Below are 18,121 nucleotides of genomic sequence, written 5' to 3'. Positions count from 1 at the left end.
TTATCTGCTAGTCATTAAACATATTTATAGATAAAATGAGATTCATTTGGATGGGATTTGTAATGTACAGTCATCTGGATCCTTATTTCAATGTGCTGTGATCTTTTCTATTTGTTTTAATGACAGCTAGGTGAGAAGATGGGTAGAAATGCTGGATATGGAGTTGGGAAGACTTGAGTTCAAATCTTCCTAGGTCACTGACTAGCTGTGTGATCTCAGGCAAGTTACTTAGTGTAATCATTAAAATTAAATTATGAGGCTGCTAGTAGCTTTATTACATCAAAGTAGTGAGACTAAAGAGAGGGAAATGTAGGAAACAGGTAGAGAGAAGCTTAGCTTAATACCCTATGTGCTGTTCTGATGAATTGAAGCTCACCACCAACAGGGGTTCCCTTAGGTTCCAACCTCCAGTCAGAAGAGCACAAGCAAGCAGTGCCTTAGTCTCAGCTTATAACTAGTTTTCTCCACCCAGTAGCTCTTCCACATCACATCTCAGGAACCAATCATAGTTCCTCAATTTGCCTGGCACTACCTGGGGTAGGGGTGGGGCAGTGCCTGTGGGATCCATTTCCCATCTCATTGGTTTCAACTTCCTTTCTCTGAGGGCCTGTCTATGCCTTCACATCTCAATGGTAAATGACCTCCAGGTTGCTGATTAATAACATAAAACAAAGTGCTGTAATGGGGAGAGAGGCTGCTTTCCAACACTTAGTGTTCTGTTACCTTCTTTAAAACAAAGAAGTCAGACTCAATGGCCACATTAATTCCATCCAGCTACAAAGTAATGATTCTGTGATTTTTAATGGTATGTTGAGGAATATTTATGAGGCTAGATGTTCATTTCTGAGATTGTTCTTCCATCACAAAAAGAACATTTTTCATTCATTGCTCCTTTTTGGATAATAACAATTGGACCATAAACTCTATCACCAATGCCTTCCTGTATCAGGTGTTTAATAAAATACTGGTCGAACTGAACTGGTTCTTCAATGATGTTAGCCAAACCCTTCAGTGGCATGAGATGTTAAGTCAATAGGGCCAGTAAACTAGATCAAACAACATCTCTGAACTCTGACCCAGAAGAGCTATTTTACTCTTGGGGAGTAAAATGAATGATTGTGGTTTTTTCATTAGTTTCAAAATTAAGCCTTTCCCAACTCAATTGCTCCAAAGTGAGCCAGAAAACAACAACCAAACCTTACAGCAGTAATTCTTAAAGTACCTACCAAGTGGTATACAACTTCAAACATGCAGTATTAACGTGGGCCTTCAGAGAGAATATCCCTACAAATCCAACTCCCTCCAAAAAGCAACCAAGAAGCAATGGGGTTGTGAATCTCATAGCAACACAATTCTCTTGTTTGTAAAATGAAGGAGTTAGAGTCAGTAATTACTAAATGATCTTCCAGCTAGGTGAGAATATAGAGAGCATTGAATGTAGAGTCAGAAATATCTAAATTCAGATTTCTACCTCAGATACTTAATTAGCTATGTCACCCTGGGCAAGTCACTTAACCACTCTCAGCCTCAGTTTCCAAGTACTAGAGATGATGATAAAGATAATGATAGCTCTAAAATACCAATTTCTACGAGCCCTTACTTTGTTAGATGTTTTAATAAAGTAAAACAGCAATAACCTCTAGAAATTATGCATAAAGTCTCTGAAGAGAAAAATGCAGAATATCTGATCTAAATGGGGAAAATATCTCAGAATCTTGCTTAAAAACATCCATATAGGGGGCAGCTGGGTAGCTCAGTGGATTGAGAACCAGGCCTAGAGATGGGAGGTCCTAGGTACAAATCTGGCCTCAGCCACTTCTTAGCTGTGTGACCCTAGGCAAGTCACTTGACCCCCATTGCCTAGCCCTTACCACTCTTCTGCCTTGGAGCCAATACACAGTATTGACTCCAAGACGGAAGGTAAGGGTTTAAAGAAAACAAAAAAAACATCCACATATTCATATCAAATGCCTTTCTCCTCAAATCCAAATGGAATTAAGTATATTCTTATAAACATTTTAATATGATTGTTTTTATACATAATGAATGAAAAGTGCAACCTGTAAGGGGAATAGATAGTTTACTGTGAATTTCCAATTCTTGAAGTTTTCAAATAAACTTGAGTTTAAAGAAACTAGGTCAAACTGACCCTCCTTTGTTCACACACACAGTAAGAAACCTGATGTAATCGTTGAAACAATGATCAAAGAGGGAGTGGGAATATAAGTGTTCTTCAGGAAAGAGTGATCAAGTGGTTAGAATGGTGTGCTACCAAGAACTGCCCTCAAAAGAGCCCTCAGAAGGAGGCCAGCTGGGGGGAGAACTACCTGACAACTGTGAATTAAGAAGGGGACGAATACAAAGTTCTGGAAAACAGAAGCAAATGTTGGAAGAGAAACCTAAATGTCTACTATTAGCTGCCAAATGACCCAAATAGTAAAAATAAAGTAAAATAAGCAATTTTTTCTCCCCCAAATCATCAGAAAATTTTTTATTAGAACACTACCTATGGCAAATTTCTGCTAAATTTCTTTGAGTGCAAGGTCAAAATGTTTTAGCATGTTTTATAATGATAATGATAAAGATAGATACCACTGATATAGTGCTTCCAAGCTTCTAAAATGCTTTACAAATATTACCTCATTTTCCCCATAATTCTGGGAGGCAGGTGCTATAATTGTCTCACCTACTGGGTTAGTAGCTACTTAAGATCAGGCACCACATTTTATTCACTTTTGTATTGGCACAGCACCTAGCCCAGTGCCTTTCATATTGAATGCAATGAATCAAATGTTTGCTACATGAATCAATATTGTATAACATACTTCTGTCCTGTAAAATGGTATACTGCCTCCATTGTCCAGAAGCTACTATGAGGTTACGCCATCACAATGAAATCTGTCTTTGGTACACTTGGATTCTATTTAGGTCCATGATCCCATCAATCTAAATGTCTCCTCCACTGGCCCTTTATAACTTCTTATCCTGTGTAACTGTCCTCTGTCTTTCTGTTAACCATCCCTTCAATGGTGGGGAAGCCATCCATGGATTCTTTTAACATTTCCAAGCATTTAACAGTATCAGGTATTATAACATGGAGCCTGCTCTGGGAGGTTGACATTCAGGGATGCACTTTCTCCCTAGGGTGGGGCTCTAGTCTAGCATCTTGCACCACTGCTACCTTGGTGGCTCCCTGGGATCAACATCAATTACATTTGACTGAGGCACTAGAATTCCCACTTATAGTTCTTCCAGTAACTATCCATATTTTCTTCCCCACTTTCACTAGACAACTAGCCTCAGATATATCTTTTATGTTCCTTCTTCTGTGTAAGTCACCCCTGCCACATGATTTTTTTCCATTACCTTTGAAGCAACCGAAATCATTACATTACAAAATTTGCAGTGACATTCTATCACCAGAATATTATTGTTCAAAAGATGACTTTTGCATCAATGAGCCATTTAAGACTACTGAAGGGTCTATTTTTTTTTTTTACTTTATGCTGCTTTTTATTTTATTTTTTAATTTTTATTTGGAATATTTTTCCATGATTCCATGATTCATATTCCCCCTTTCCCCACTCTCCCCTTTCCCCTCCCAAAGCTGACAAGCAGTTTCGCTGGTTTATATATGTATCATTATTCAAAACCGATTTCCATATTATTCATATTTGCAGTAGAGTGATGAAGGATCTATTTTGATCTCTTCTTTCTATTGGATTCTGGATCCAGATCTTCCTTATATATCAACAGTACCTGTTCAGTGGTCTATCCTGACAGACTGACTTCATTCAGTTGCATGCTATATTTTGAGCAGGATGTATTTTTCATCCATTTTGTCTTTCCAAGTAGTTAAACCAATGACAGCAGATTTCATTAGGGGAGAATCTGTAATGTTATGGCATTCAATGCAAATTAGTGAGTATCATCATCAATATGTTAGTTAAAAGGAAAAGAGGAAGGCCTCCAATATATTAAGTAGACTCTCTAAAGAGCATTTACAGAAGATCATAAACAAGAACTACATGGGATGAGGAGGTAAAGAGAAAGTACCCATGCCAATGAGGATATAGACCCATTGAATTTCCAAAGTTCCTCTAAATAATGTGCTACATACAACCAGAAGGAAGTGTACTTAAAAAACAGAATGGGTTCACTTAGAGAATTTAGATTAAGAATATATACCACTAGCTATGCAAAAAGATTTAAGTAGCTCTTCAGTGCTGGCAAGTGCTATAGTCTTGTTTTATTGTCTAAAAAGGGGGGAATGTTTAACATGACTAATAATGTTTCCATGAACAATAAGTAAGACTACACTGTTTCATTTTTGAGAGGGAAAGGAAGTTTGACTTCTTTTTTAAGTATTCATTTTATATCAGAAATTGGCTTCTAACCATATATTTTAATCCTGTTAACAGTTTAAAAAATTATTACATACCAGAAGTATCATCGGTCTTTTCCACGTTGTAAGTCCTATGATTCCAGAGAGGATCACCTGCAAAGACAAACATGAGTGTGAGTCTCCCTATCAACAAAATGCTTCCTATAATCTCTGAGATATAATAGAAGAGTTTGTGAAATGGTGAAAGGTTCTCCAATAAAACTGATCCACTGATGTTTGTCACAAATAATACTCCTGGAGGACACTACCTTGGCTCTGTTGTTGTTGTCCAGTTGTTCAATTGTTTCTTCATGACTCCAGGAACCATGGCAAACCAGGTCCTTTTATCCTCCACTATCTCCTGAAGTCTATCCAAGTTCATGTTCACTGTTTCCATGACACTATCTATACCAGCCTCTTCCATCCTCTCTTCCTTTTCTCTTCAATCCAAAGGAGGAAATGGACTCCAGTATCTGCCAAGAAAACCCCCTGGCTATTTCACAAAATAATTCTCCCCAAATGGCCTTGTTTATTGGATGTCTTTCCTTTTCAGTCAATTAGAAATATGCAAATAGAAATGGCTTCATTCTTCTCAAAGATCTTTATGATAAAGGTCTTCAACCAAAAACATCATAGGATATTATAAGTATAATTATTTTATTTAAAATAATATAAATAGGATATTATAAATATAGGATATATAAATCATAAATCTATGAGAATTAGACCTGGATAGTTTCTTGGGGGTCTTCTGTTCCAATCTTTTCATTTTACAGATAGGGAAATGAAGGTACAGAAGGGTTATGACTTGACCAGAGTTACAAAGGGAATGTGTGTGATCAATTTTGAATCCAAGCCCTTTGACTCTATATCCATTCATCTTCATTGTTCCACACTTTCTCTTGGAGAGGGGAGCAGTGAGAATAGGATGAGGTGGAGCTAAACAGAAATGGTTTTATGCTGTACTTTTTGGGGACAAAATCCAGTATTTCAATTAAAAAGAATTTTGTTAGAAAGTCACAGTATCATTTCAACAAAATAAAAGCTCAAAACTCAGGAAAAAGTAGCAACATTTTTTGCTAAAACTTCAAACTAGCATCCACCTAGTGAATATTATCATTCTGAACAGTTGGCCAATGAATCACAATGGAAGTAGTTGTTCTGCCCCTTGGTTACATTCCAGTCACTGTTCAAGCCCATTGCCACTGCACAAAGAAGTTGGGACCATGTGTGGTGAGGTTTTTCATTCACATATGCTTTTTACTTGCCAAATCCAACAAGTTTAGCAATTCACAATTACCATTCACTAATGACAAACTGCTTGTGGGGTTTTTTTCCAGAAAAGTTAAATATTCAACAAGTTAAAAGCATCCAAGAAAGCTTACAACACTTTTCACCTTCACAGATTGGGAGCGAATCTTGCTACAGCATTAAATGGACCTGAAGAGACAAGGAAAGCTTCATAAAATTCCAAAGGCACAAATATAAAAGATCCCAAAAAGAAAGAAAAGAGGGGAAGGCTTTTAAGAGTTTCAAGAGTTCTCATAAGCCATATAAGTTTTAAGGCATTTGCATACACACTCTGGGAACTAATTAACCAGCCTAAATTTTTAAACAATATAGAGGAGACAGAAGCAAGGACAAGGTAATGTCATTGAAGAATGGACAAAGGTCCATCATGGTCCAGAGAGATGTCTCAGGAATCCTAAAATTCAGGATGAAATTGAGCTGATAATGAATGCTAAGGGACAATAAAAAAGGCCTTTCCCCCCCTTTTTTTAAAATATTCAACAAGTTAAAAGCATCCAAGGAAGCTTGCAACACGTTTCACCTTCACAAGTTGGGAACAAATCTTGCTACAGCATTAAATGGGCCTGAAGAGTCCCATTTGGGGGCTCAAAAGGGAGATCAAAGAAGGAATCAGACCTATACTCCAGTTAAATGGGACAATGATAATGGGCAATAGAGAAAAGGCACAACTTTTCAAGTCTAAATTTGCTTCTGTTTTCTCTACCAGGGAGAATTATCTTCATACTAGGAAGGACAGAACAAAAAAGAGATAAGAGGGAGCTGGCACCAAAAATAAATGAGGAAATGATAAGAAAGTATCTTTGCTGCCCTCGATGAGTTCAAGTTACCAGGCCTGGATGAATTACATCCTAGGGAAGCGAAAAAGCTAGCAGCTAAGTTGCTGATACACTGTCTTTGATCCTTGAGAAAATGTGGATAATAATTGGTCAGGTACCGCAGGCCAGGAACAAGCAAGTGTCTTGATCTTCCAAAAAAGGAAAAAGAGTAGAGTCTAAAAACAAGAGGCTGGGGACCCTACCTTTGATTCTTTTCAAAAAGTCTGCAACATGTTACTAAAAAGATGTTTTGTGAGCATGTAAGAAAGAAAGACCCATCAGAACTCCATCAAGAGCAGAACACTGCAAAGTAAATTCATTTTCTTTTTTGGCAGTTACTAAACTCAGAGATCAGAAGAATTCCATGGATACAGTCTCCTTGGATTTCAGCAAAATGTTTGACAAAGTCTCTCATGCTATCCTTGTGGACAAAATGGAGAAATGTGAGCTAGGTAGATTAGGAATCAGTTGACCAACAAAACCCAAAGAATGGTTATTAATGGATGAATGTCAACCTAAAAGGAGATCTTTTGCAGAGAATGCCGATTTCCATCCTTGGCTTTCTATTATTTTTTTATCAGTAACTTAGATGAAAGTATCTATTTTTCAGACCTGCAGATTAAACAAAGCTGGGAGTAATAGCTGAGTCAGAGTCTAAAAAGATTGTGACAGCCTAGTAATATTGACTAAATAAAATAAGAGATAATTGAATAAGAGCAAATATAAAGTCCTATATGTGACTTCAAAAAATTATGATAAAACAGGATGAAACAGATGTGGTCGGATAACAGCTTATATGAAAAAGAATCAGGGGGTATTCGAGCTCAAGAGTGTGACATGGCAACCATTTTTTTTCAAACTTAGATTATAATAATAAATTAAAGAATGATGGAGATGATAATCCCTCTGAACTCTTCACCCCATCAAATTGGAAAATGTTAAAGAAAATGATGGGGGAAAAATGATGAACTCTGTTAATAAAAAATCGATGGCCCCAGATATTTCCTAGTTGTGTGACCCTGGGCAAGTCACTTAACCCCCATTGCCTAGCCCTCACCACTCTTTTGCCTTAGAACCAATATACAGTATTGATTCTAAAACAGAAGGTAAGGTAAACAAACCAAAACAAAATAACAATAATGGTCCCTAGAAGATGATGATGATAAATAGCTTCCACTTCACAGAGAAATGAGGGACTGCTAGGGTAGAATTTTATATGCATTGTTAGAGATAGTCTTATCTGGGCTATTTTTGTCTAATTGTTTTTATTTGTAATAAGGGAGGGAGGGTTAATCTGGGCAGCTACGTAGCACACTGGACAGAGCACCAGGCTTGGAGTCAGGAAGATGAATCTTCCTGAGTTAAAATCTGACCTCAGACACTTACTAGATGTGTGACCCTGGGCAAATCATGTAACCCTTTTTGCCTCAGTTTCCTCATCTGTAAAACAAGCTGGAAAAGGAAAAGGCAAACCATTCCATTGCTTTTGCCAAGAAAATCTCATTCAAAAATCAATGAAAAATCAGACATGACTAAAACGACTAAACAACAACAAATCTAGGGAGGGCAATTTTTTTTTCCTTTCCCAAAAGTGGGAGTGACAAAATGACAAAAGGTTATCAATAAAAAATATTTTAAATAAAATAATCCTCAAGAAGATACCACACAATATATACAAGAAAAATTTGAACTTGATATGAAGAAAAACTTCCTAACCAAGGCACTGAATTCTCCATAATTTGAGGGCAAAGGTGAGAGGACAACTTTTGGGGAAATGTTGTGAAGAGGATTCCCATTTAGGTAAAGAATAGACCACCAGACAGATTCTGTGAAAAATGGAAGAACACAAATCTATTATCTTAAATCAATGGTCAAAAATAACATAGAAAAAATAGATTTCCCTACATCATCATCTACTGAAACAAAAACATACTGTGATTTAAAGATGACATGTTGGGGGCAGCTGGGTAGCACAGTGGATAAAGAGCCAGGCCTTGAGTTGGGAGGTCCTGGGTTCAAATCTGGCCTCAGACACTTTTCCCAGCTGTGTGAGCTTGGACAAGTCACTTGACCCCCATCACCTAGTCCTTACTGCTCCTCTGCCTTAGACCCAACACAGTATTGATTCTAAGATGGAAGGTAAAGGTTTAAAAAAAAAATCATGTTACTAAATAGAAAATTTCTATAACTGCCTTAGAATTTCAAAACACATTTCAAAAGGACTTCCCTCCCCCTTAGAAGCCTATATAAAATATACTGTCAATACTCATAAGGGTATAATTTATCCACTTTGCAGTTTACCATAGAAAATTTTAATTCCAACTGGCTTTATATTTCTATACACGTTAGTTAGATGGGAACAGTGGCTGGAATACTAGGTCTAGAGTCAGGAATACCTGAGTTCAAATCCCACCTCAGATGCTCTGCATTCCTGAGGACATTTTTTAACTTTTGTCTTCTGTATGCCTCAGTTTCTTTAACTGTAATATGTAATACCTTTCAAGGTTCATGTGAGAACCAAACATGATAATAATTAGAAGGCAGTTTACAAACCTTAAAGTGCTATGTAAATGCTAAATATTTAAGTTAATATATTTCTGGAAGGCCTGTCTCTGATATCAGCTCACTCACACACACACACACACACACACACACACACACACACACACACACACACATATGCTTTTGTGAAAATCAAAATAAAGAAAAGCAGCCTATATTTATATATTTAAGATTTGTTGTTGTTTGGTGGTTTCAGTCATGTCTGACTCGTTAGGACCCCATTTGAGAGTTTTCTTGGCAAGAATACTAGAGTATTTTGCCATTTCCTTCTCCAGCTCATTTTCCAGACGAAGAAACTGAAGCAAACAGCTATGTGACTTGCCCAGGGTCACACAGCTAGTAAGTATCTCAGGCCAGATTTGAACTCAAAAAGATGAATCTTCCTGACTCCAGGCCTGGCATTCTAGCCACCATACTTCCTAGCTACCCAATTTAAGATCTACAAAGCATTGTTACATAGCAACCCTATAAGAAAAGTCATAAAGTAATCATTATTCTTATTTTACAGGTAAGAACACCGAGGCACAGAAAAGCTGAGTGGATTATGTAAGACCCTTCAGTTAATAAATGAAATATCTGAAGCAAGATTTGAACTAATGACTTTTTTAAACACTTACCTTGTGTCTTAGAATCAATACTATATGTTGGTTCTAAGGTAGAAGAGTTGGTAAGGGTTAGACAATGTGGGTAAAGTGACTTTTCCAGGGTTACACAACTAGGAAGTGTCTGAGGCTAAATTTGAACCCAGGACTTCCTGACTATCTATTATGCTCCCCAGGCACCCATACTTTGAGTTACTTTAAAAACAAAAACAAAAACCTTACCTTCTCTCTTATAATCAATACTGTGTATTGGTTCCAAGGCAGAAGAACCAAAAGAGCTAGGCAATGGGGGTCAAGTGACTTGTACAGGATCATATGGCTAGGAAGTCTGAGGGCAGATTTGAACCCAGGACAGATGGAATGGAGGAAATGACCCCATGGATCACTGTAGAACTTACCACCTTAAAAGAAAATGTTTCATTTGGAAAATGTATTGAAAATTCCTTGTAGAGATGCTAAGAACTCATCTCCCTATCACAATCCCAGCAGCCACCTTCTGTGCTCACACCTCTAGTTAAGACTCCCTCTTCCTCCCACCCAACTCTAGTGGAAGTCCAAGTCCAGAGGAAGGAGTAGAGCTAGAGTGAGAGAGAATTGGAGGCAGGGAGAGGGAATTCTGGGCATGAGGGCAGGAATCTGTGGCTCCCAGAAGGGGAGAGTCAAGGCTTTCAAGGACATCAGCTCCCTCAGGCAGCAACAGCTGCCTTGGTCAGAAGGGGGAAAAGGAAGTTGGGGGGGGGGGGTGTTGGGGGAGAATATAGCAGCAGCTGTTACTGTGTATAGGTCATCCATAAGCTGGAGACTGCAATAGCAGAAAGTTAACTGTGGCAGCCCACAGTTTTAACTACTTAATTACTCCAAATTAGGGAACTGCATTAAGAATAATGAGGGGGGGAACACCTCTAAATCAACATTTTATTTGCTTGATTTTAATTGGGTGTGTGTTTTTAACTCTTAACTTCCAACTTGGAATGAATACTGTGTATTGGTTCCTAGGTAGAAGAGCAGGAAGGGCTAGACAATGGGGATTAAGTGACTTGCCCAGGGTCACACAGCTGGGAAGTATCTAAGGTCATATTTGAAGACAAGCCCTCCTGTCTCTAGGCCTGGATCTCTATCTCCCAAGTCACCTAGCTCATTTGTTAAGAATGGAATATGGAAAGAGCACTATCTCTTTCCTCAGAAGACCTGCATGACCTTGGGGAAGTCACTTAGCCCCATCTGGGCCACTCTTTCCACATCTACAAAATTAGGTTAAACTGGATGGTTTCTGATGTCCCTTCCAGTTCGTGAGCTATGATGCTATGTGACCCTCCCTATAGAGATAGGAAGTTCCATGTAGCGTGTCCCCTATATCAACCTTGTAAACATCACCAAAACAACTTACTAATCTCCCTAGATAAGTATTTCCCACCATCCTGTCCTGTCCCAACTCAAAATTGCATTGGCAATAAAATAAATGAACCCAGGATTCTATTCTACTGGGCCAGTGTGAATCATCACCCACCCCCCCCCCCAGTGGAGTAAGTAGGTAAACTGATCATTTCCAGTGATATGTAGCCAGCTCTCCTCTTGTAATTTTTAAGGGTCTACGAAAGTAGACTCTAAAACAAAGGGCAGAATCAAATCACCAGAACCATCTATAGAAATGAAACAGAAGAGGCTCCCTGAATAATAGACTGATTTGATGTGTATGAAGACATTTGCTTAATGTGGTCCTATTCTTTTTTAGTCTATCCTAGTAGCCATTCCTTTTGAAGTCCATAACCACCAAGACTTTTTTTAAAGGCTTTCTAAAGGAAGGTAACTACCGTTTGACTCTGGCAGGAAACTGACATTACGCCAGAGTTATTGATATCAGATCCCAATTGCCTGTCATCACAGAAGCACAGTAAACTGGCCCCCTGTGTAAAAAGTTTGGGGACCTCTGCCCTAAAGAATAGCCTAGCCCAACGTCCTCCTCCAGCTAGCATCTTTCAGATACACGACTTCAACTCAGGTCTTCCAGACTCCAAGTCTCATCCAGTCCATCAGTGATTATATTACATTTCTTAAGAGTCAAAGAAGCTTGGGTTTGAATCTCATGTCTAAAATACATTTAACCTCTTAGTCTTCTCAACAATTTTCTAAGAACATAAGTTTTATTAGATCTGCATAAGCACAATGAATTTCCTCATTTGGGAGGTCCCTGCACTGATGGAATCACAAAAGGGGGATAAATGGGAAAGAGAGAAAGAGAGTATTTGGCTACTTCCCAAGAATGCCATGAGGATAAATGAATGTTTATAAGATACACCGTAAAATTGTTTTCCATGACTTGTTAGGAATATCGTTTAGAGTTCTAAAAATTGGTTCTTTTGTTTATGACTTTAGAAAATGGAACTTTTTGTCATTAAATATAAAATTATAGGGGCAGCTGGGTGGCTCAGTGGATTGAGAGCCAGGCCCAGAGATGGGTTCAAATGTGACCTCAGATACTTCCCAGCTGTGTGACCCTGGGCAAGTCACTTGACCCCCATTGCCTACCCCTTACCACTCTTTGCCTTGGAACCAATGCACAACATCAATTCAAAGATGGAAGATAAGGGCTTAAAAAAAAGAAAAATACATAAAATTATATGTTTTTACTTATTATTTACTCTTCAGTGTTTAGACAACTAAAACTCCTCAAACATCTTCTACCTGGTTTCTAAGATGCTATTATTTTCAGAAGTTTGTTTGGAAAAAATACCTTTGTTGTTCATAGATTCAGATGGTATATTTCTCTTAAGTAATACATTGATTTAACTGTGGGGCCTAATCTGTATTCCCCTTGTGAGAATAACTCTCCCTAAAGTCAATAAGTTAGTTATTGTCTGCTTAGTTGGTGTAGGTCAAAGCTCATAATGGTTATTCAGATCTTGAGGTATGAGGATATCCTTATATCCAGTGTTCCTATCTTGTATTAATAGCACCTCAATGCTTAGGTTATGTTGACCTTTCTAATTCACTACCTAAATTTCAAATGCTAATGAAGCAATTACTCTGAATCTAAAAACTTCCACCTCATTTTAATCCATGGCATTTTTCAGCTTTTCCATGAACACTTTATTTTAACTGAATAAAATTAAGTTAGTAGAGTCCAATAATAGAAGATCTGTCAATATTTTAGTCACTCCCATGTTGAAATAACTCAAAAGCTCCTTGATTCCAGCATTTCGGGACTATGTTAAAATTCCAAGTGTGTACATAAACAATAGCTTGAAATGGGTTATCAAAATATAGCAGTTCTTTTTGAGGTGTCAAAGAATTACAGATGGTTAAAGTAAAGTGAGCAGAATTAGAGCAATTTCATCAAGGACAATAATACATAGAAAGACATACAACTTTTAAAGATTTAGGAACTCTTACCAACACAATGATCAAAGGACTCACCATAAAACATGCTACCTGCCTTCTAACAAACGTGGAGGATTCAGAGAGCAGATTGAGACTATTTTTGTTGTTGTTTTGACATGGCCAATACAGGTTTACTTGGCTAGAGATGTTTGCAAAGGAATTTTGTTTTTTTATTTCTCAATGAAGTGGGAGAGAAGTTGTATTTTCCTTAGTTGAAAAAAAACTTAATTTAAAAAAATTTTAGTGGTGTTTGAACTTTTATCAAAATGTGAATACCCAAATAATTCATGGAATTAAGGCATTTAGTGATGCATTATTCAAATACAGCATATACTACTGTTTTGTTCAGCTACAGTGAATAACTGTTGATTTTGTTATCACAGTGGCAAAAACTGAGATCAATCTAAAGAAACCATTCATGGAAAATAGTTGAATATAACTAATAGTGAAAAGGTTGCATCTACAACAAGAAGCAGGATGATACACAAATGCAGAGAGGGCTAGAATACAAAATTCAGCCAGGTGAGTGTATTAAAGAATTATAGAACAAAGGGGCAGTAGATCTGAAGGGAGAGGTTGAAATTGACACAAATATACTGAGTATCAGGGAAGGCTTCCAGGAAGAAAATGCATTTGAGTGGAGTTTTAAAAGAATTTAATAAGCAAGACAGCTTGGTGGCACAGTGGATAGAGTGCCAGACCTGGAGTCAGGAGGACCTAGGTTCAAATATGGTGGCTTTTCCTAGATTGTGTACATAAGCTGTGAGACCCTGGGCAAGTCACCTAACCCTGGATTGATACTAAAATAGAAGGAAAGGATTTTTAAAAAAAGAATTTAAAAAGCAAAAGAGAAGGCATTTTGGCCATGAGAGGTCAGGATAGGAATAAAATTCATTTTGGTCAGAGTAATCACTAACTTTATAACCTTGGGCAAGATTCTTTACCCCTCTGAGCCTCAGTTCCTTCATATATAATATGAAGAGGAAGGGTAGACCTAGATGTGGAAAGAACTTGAGAAACCATCTAGGCCAACCTCTTTATTGGATAAATGAAGAAAAGGAAGCCCAGAGAGATTATAATTTATCCAAGAAAACACACAGGTAATGAACATCAGAGGTGGGATTTTAACTAAGTCCCTGGTTCCAAATCCAATGCTCTTCCCATCATACCCATGTGCCTTCCAATAGTCTCTAAGATCCCTTCAAATTCTAAAGTCTACAAGGCTGTAACTATGATTTAGCCCCATTTATTTTGATAAAAGGGCAGCCAGGTGGATAAAGCATGAGCCATGGAGTCAGGAACACCTGAGTTCAAATCTAGCCTCAGACACTTATTTGTGACCCTGAGCAAGTTGCTTAACCATGTTTGCCTCAGTTTCCTCAACTATGAAATGAGAAGGAAATGACAAACCACTGTAATATACTTTACCAAAAAAAAAAATAAGGTCATGAAAAATGGGATACATTTGAAATGACAGAACAACACCACCACTTTGATAAATGATAAAATGCATCTGATTCCCAGACTGTTAAATATGGGCATCTCTCTCTCTCAAGCTGAGAGCAAGTATGGTTCTGGAAAAAGGAAACTGACCCTAACATCCTGCATGCCCATGTCCAAGTTCACTTAACCTACCTTGACTTCAGTTTCCTCAATTGTAAAATGGGGAAGGGGGAGTTGAGGAGTTGGACAATAGGGGCTGTGAGATACTCTTCTGGATTCTAAATTTACTGGATTTCCTTCTAAAGAAGTACCAGAATGTGACTCAAAGCAAGATTTCAACTTTTAGTCATTAGAAAATGAGACTGGCAAGATCATCACAAGGTGTACACATTATTTGGTACCTCCTTGGTCCCATCACATATTATACCATCCATAAGATCATCTACCATCAGACTACTACAGTAAGTGGGAAAATAAAAGTTAAGGATAAAAAAAAAAGGCAGCCCAGGTAGGTGGTACATCTGATGTTGATATTTTTGTAATTGAATATAATACTGAATTTGGGGAAGTTGCTTTTGTTTCTTCTGTATTCTTTTTTCTGTATAATTGTTTCACTCTGTATTTTTAAGGGGCATGTATTACAGGAAAGTACGCAACTTGACAAACAATGTGTATGCATTACAGGCCTAAATGTTTAAAACTGTGCACTAAGTTTTCATTAAGCTAGTTAGCGCATTAAGTTAGTGTACAAGAAACTTAATTTGCTTTAAACTTCATAGTTACTGGCCCTCTTTTTTTCCCCTCACAAAGCTCATTTGTTAGAATGTGAGCCTTTGTTTCCAAGGCTCTCAGCCCACAGGGCAAAATCTTCTTAGAGACCTCACATGTCAAGATGCTTTGTAACTGTGCACAAACTGAAATTGTTAAAGCATTTAGCTTCATCATAGCTTCTTATTTGGGCTGCAGATACTAGCAGCAAGCAATCCTATGAAGCAATTGTTCCCAAAAGTCTACGTGGAGATCCTATGATCAGGTTTATAGGGGTTCATGCACTTTGCAGAATACATTCACCACTGAACCAGAATCAAATTACAACTACAGTAGAACACAGGAATCCTGAGTCTAAAAGCAGAGATCTCTGATGATCTTCTGGGGTTGTGCCTACTAATTAATGAAGACATGGGGGGTTAAGTTCTCTAGAATTAAATATAGTATCTGGTTTGAGGTTCAAATTGCTTTCTTCAAATCAGCAAAACTTTTATACACATAGTAAGCAAGAGTGGCAAACCTCTGCAAACATGACACTTACTTAAAAATTTTCTGTGCTCCAACTTGAAAAACAAAATATATCTTATATTCACCTGCACTCTCTCATTTCATTTGTACCTTTCGTCAACTGTATGCTAGCAACACATTGAAAATATATATTTAAAACAATTACATGTATACACTTGGTAAGTGATGGAAAAGTATGGATTCTATCCCTAGACAAAATTTGCTGTAACCCACTTTCCCCGGAAAAGTTTATTTTTTTCCTCCCTCAGTCTGCTCCCGTCTACCTCAACTGCTGGAGAAACAAGATAGATATGTAGAAAATTTTAAATTCCAGAGAGAAAGAAATTACAACCTCATGTACATTCTCAGCCCCCCAAAAAAGATATGAGCCATTACAGAAACCTACTGCACCAGAAAAGTGCTACCCCAAAGAAACAATTAGGAGGAGAGAAGAGGAATAACTAGGTGAGACCCCTGAACTTCCTTGTTATTAAAAGAATGTTATCACTACCATACATCCCTCTCACCTGGGGTTGCCCAGGTTCAGAGATCCAACAGAGCAGGACCACTTACCGAGGAGCCAGCCCAAAATGGGCACGAGTTCTTCACCTGCGGGGAACTACTCAAAGAGAGAGCTCCAAAACTGAGAGCCACCATGCAGCAGCCTAAGATGAGTTGCAGGAGCCCCAGGGACAGCAGCGGGCGAGCGGGCAACAATCCAGAGCCCGGGACCCCGGCGGCGGCCGCGGCGGCCGCGGCCCGGCGGGCGGACAGCGGAGGCGGTGGTGGTGAGAGTACGGAGGAAGCCGAGGGAGCTGCACAGCGAGGCCGCACTGGGGGCTGCAGCCCTGCCCGAGACCAGCGGGGCCGGAGCGGGGCCAGAGGCGGCTCTTGGGCGGCGGCGGCTGCCGCCGCGGCTGCAGCAGCTGCAGCGCCCGGACCCCCAACCTGCGTTCCCGCGGATAGTCCCGCCACTGGGCAGCAGGACCCTGGAAGCACCACGGGCAGAGACATGGGTGCAGAAGGAAGGGTGGGCGGCCGCGGCTGCAAGGAGACGCTGAAGGGCAGGGGCTGGATCCCTGCCGGGTAGAGGGGACCCGGAGCTGAAGAAGGAGGCAGCGACGGCGGCCGCGGTGGCGAGCACCACCCAGAATGGGGCAAGGGGCGGGGGCAAAGGAGCTGTCCGAGAAACGAAAAAAAAGGGAGGTGGTACCCTGGCTTCGGCAGCCGGTGCTGAGCTCGCCCCAAATACCAACAGACTCGGAGGCGTTAGTCCTTCAACACTTGCAAGCTCTTTTTCCACCCCAGCCGCCGCTGGGACCGCCGGACCGCCGGACCAGACCCACCCAAACCACCTGCCGCCACTGACAGTCTCCTCCCTCCCCCACACCGACGCCAAACTACTTGCTGCTGCTGCCGCCGCCGCTGCCGCCGCCCACGGTCAAGTACATGGGTACTCTGGCGCTCTCTTGCTCTCCCTCCTTGAGGTTCAGCTACAGTCCAGCGAAGAGAGCAGCAAGCTGCCGGCCTCTCTCGGCCGGCGTCACTCTTTGGCTAGCTGGCGGGGAGGAAGGCTCTGAGCCTGAAGTTTTAAAATAACTCCTCCTGGGATCCTAGGAACGGCCCCAAGAGCTGCTGGATTGCGTGCAGGGTCCTGGCTGCCGGCCCTTGGAGGACAGGGAGAGGAGAGAGGGGATCCTGGGAGAAAGAGGCGGTGGAAAAGGGCCGGGAGGGGCGGGGAGGGGGGGGCGGGTTCGTCAAAGAAAGGGAGACAAGGTTTGTTTGGCCGCTACCGCGACTGCGAGTGGCAAGCAGGCGCCGAGTAGGGTCCCGGGTCAGTCTTTCTCTAGTCGCGTCTCTACCTTCAAAACGGTGTCTCGGTGTCTAGCTAGGAGTGGGCAGTCTGAGGATGACCTCAGCTACCTCTATATTCCCGGCTACCCGCCTGACTTTCGGAGTCCTTGCATTTTTAGGAAATCCTCTGGGATGAAGTCCCCAAACTGCTGGGGTTAAAGCCAGGAACAAGGGGAGACTCGAGAGGATAGGGCTCTCCACTCTCCACTTGTTGATGCTCTGCCCATCTGGCTATTCCTGGCAGCTGCCCAGGATGTCACTTTGCCTCGTTTCTTTAACCTGTTGGGGGGGGGGGGGGGGAGTGTGTTCCATCTCCACTTGGGAGGATGGGTGTGGAGAACTGGATTGGAGCAGAGAGGGCCCCAGGGCAGCTAGAAAGGAACAAACAGTTGTACCCGGGACCAGCTTGCTACAGAAATAGCTACAAGGCATCAGGAAATAGAGGGTTGGGTGAATTTACCGCTTACCTCCAGGAAGGGAGGTCTGCGAGTTCAATT

General features: G+C 40.2%; 1 protein-coding gene across 2 annotated transcripts in view; it reads right to left on the bottom strand.

Annotated features, from left to right (window-relative positions):
• The window catches only part of ENTREP1 (endosomal transmembrane epsin interactor 1), a 74,550-nt gene extending 56,705 nt beyond the window's left edge, over positions 1–17,845 (bottom strand). Inside the window, exons 1-2 of one of the 2 annotated variants that reach the window (XM_001373708.5) lie at positions 16,344–17,845; positions 4,442–4,498 (exon numbers count right to left, since the gene is read on the bottom strand). In XM_001373708.5, coding sequence (XP_001373745.3) covers positions 4,442–4,498; positions 16,344–16,784 — 498 coding nt within the window. In that variant the 5' untranslated portion in view covers positions 16,785–17,845. The other variant, XM_016423969.2, reaches the window with a different exon arrangement.
• Positions 17,846–18,121: the final 276 nt, after the last annotated feature.

The sequence above is a fragment of the Monodelphis domestica genome, chromosome 7 (assembly GCF_027887165.1).
Source record: "Monodelphis domestica isolate mMonDom1 chromosome 7, mMonDom1.pri, whole genome shotgun sequence".
Classification (NCBI taxonomy): Eukaryota; Metazoa; Chordata; class Mammalia; order Didelphimorphia; family Didelphidae; genus Monodelphis; species Monodelphis domestica.
The sequence above is the reverse complement of the archived record's forward strand: the minus strand, read 5'-3'. Positions and strand labels throughout refer to the sequence as shown.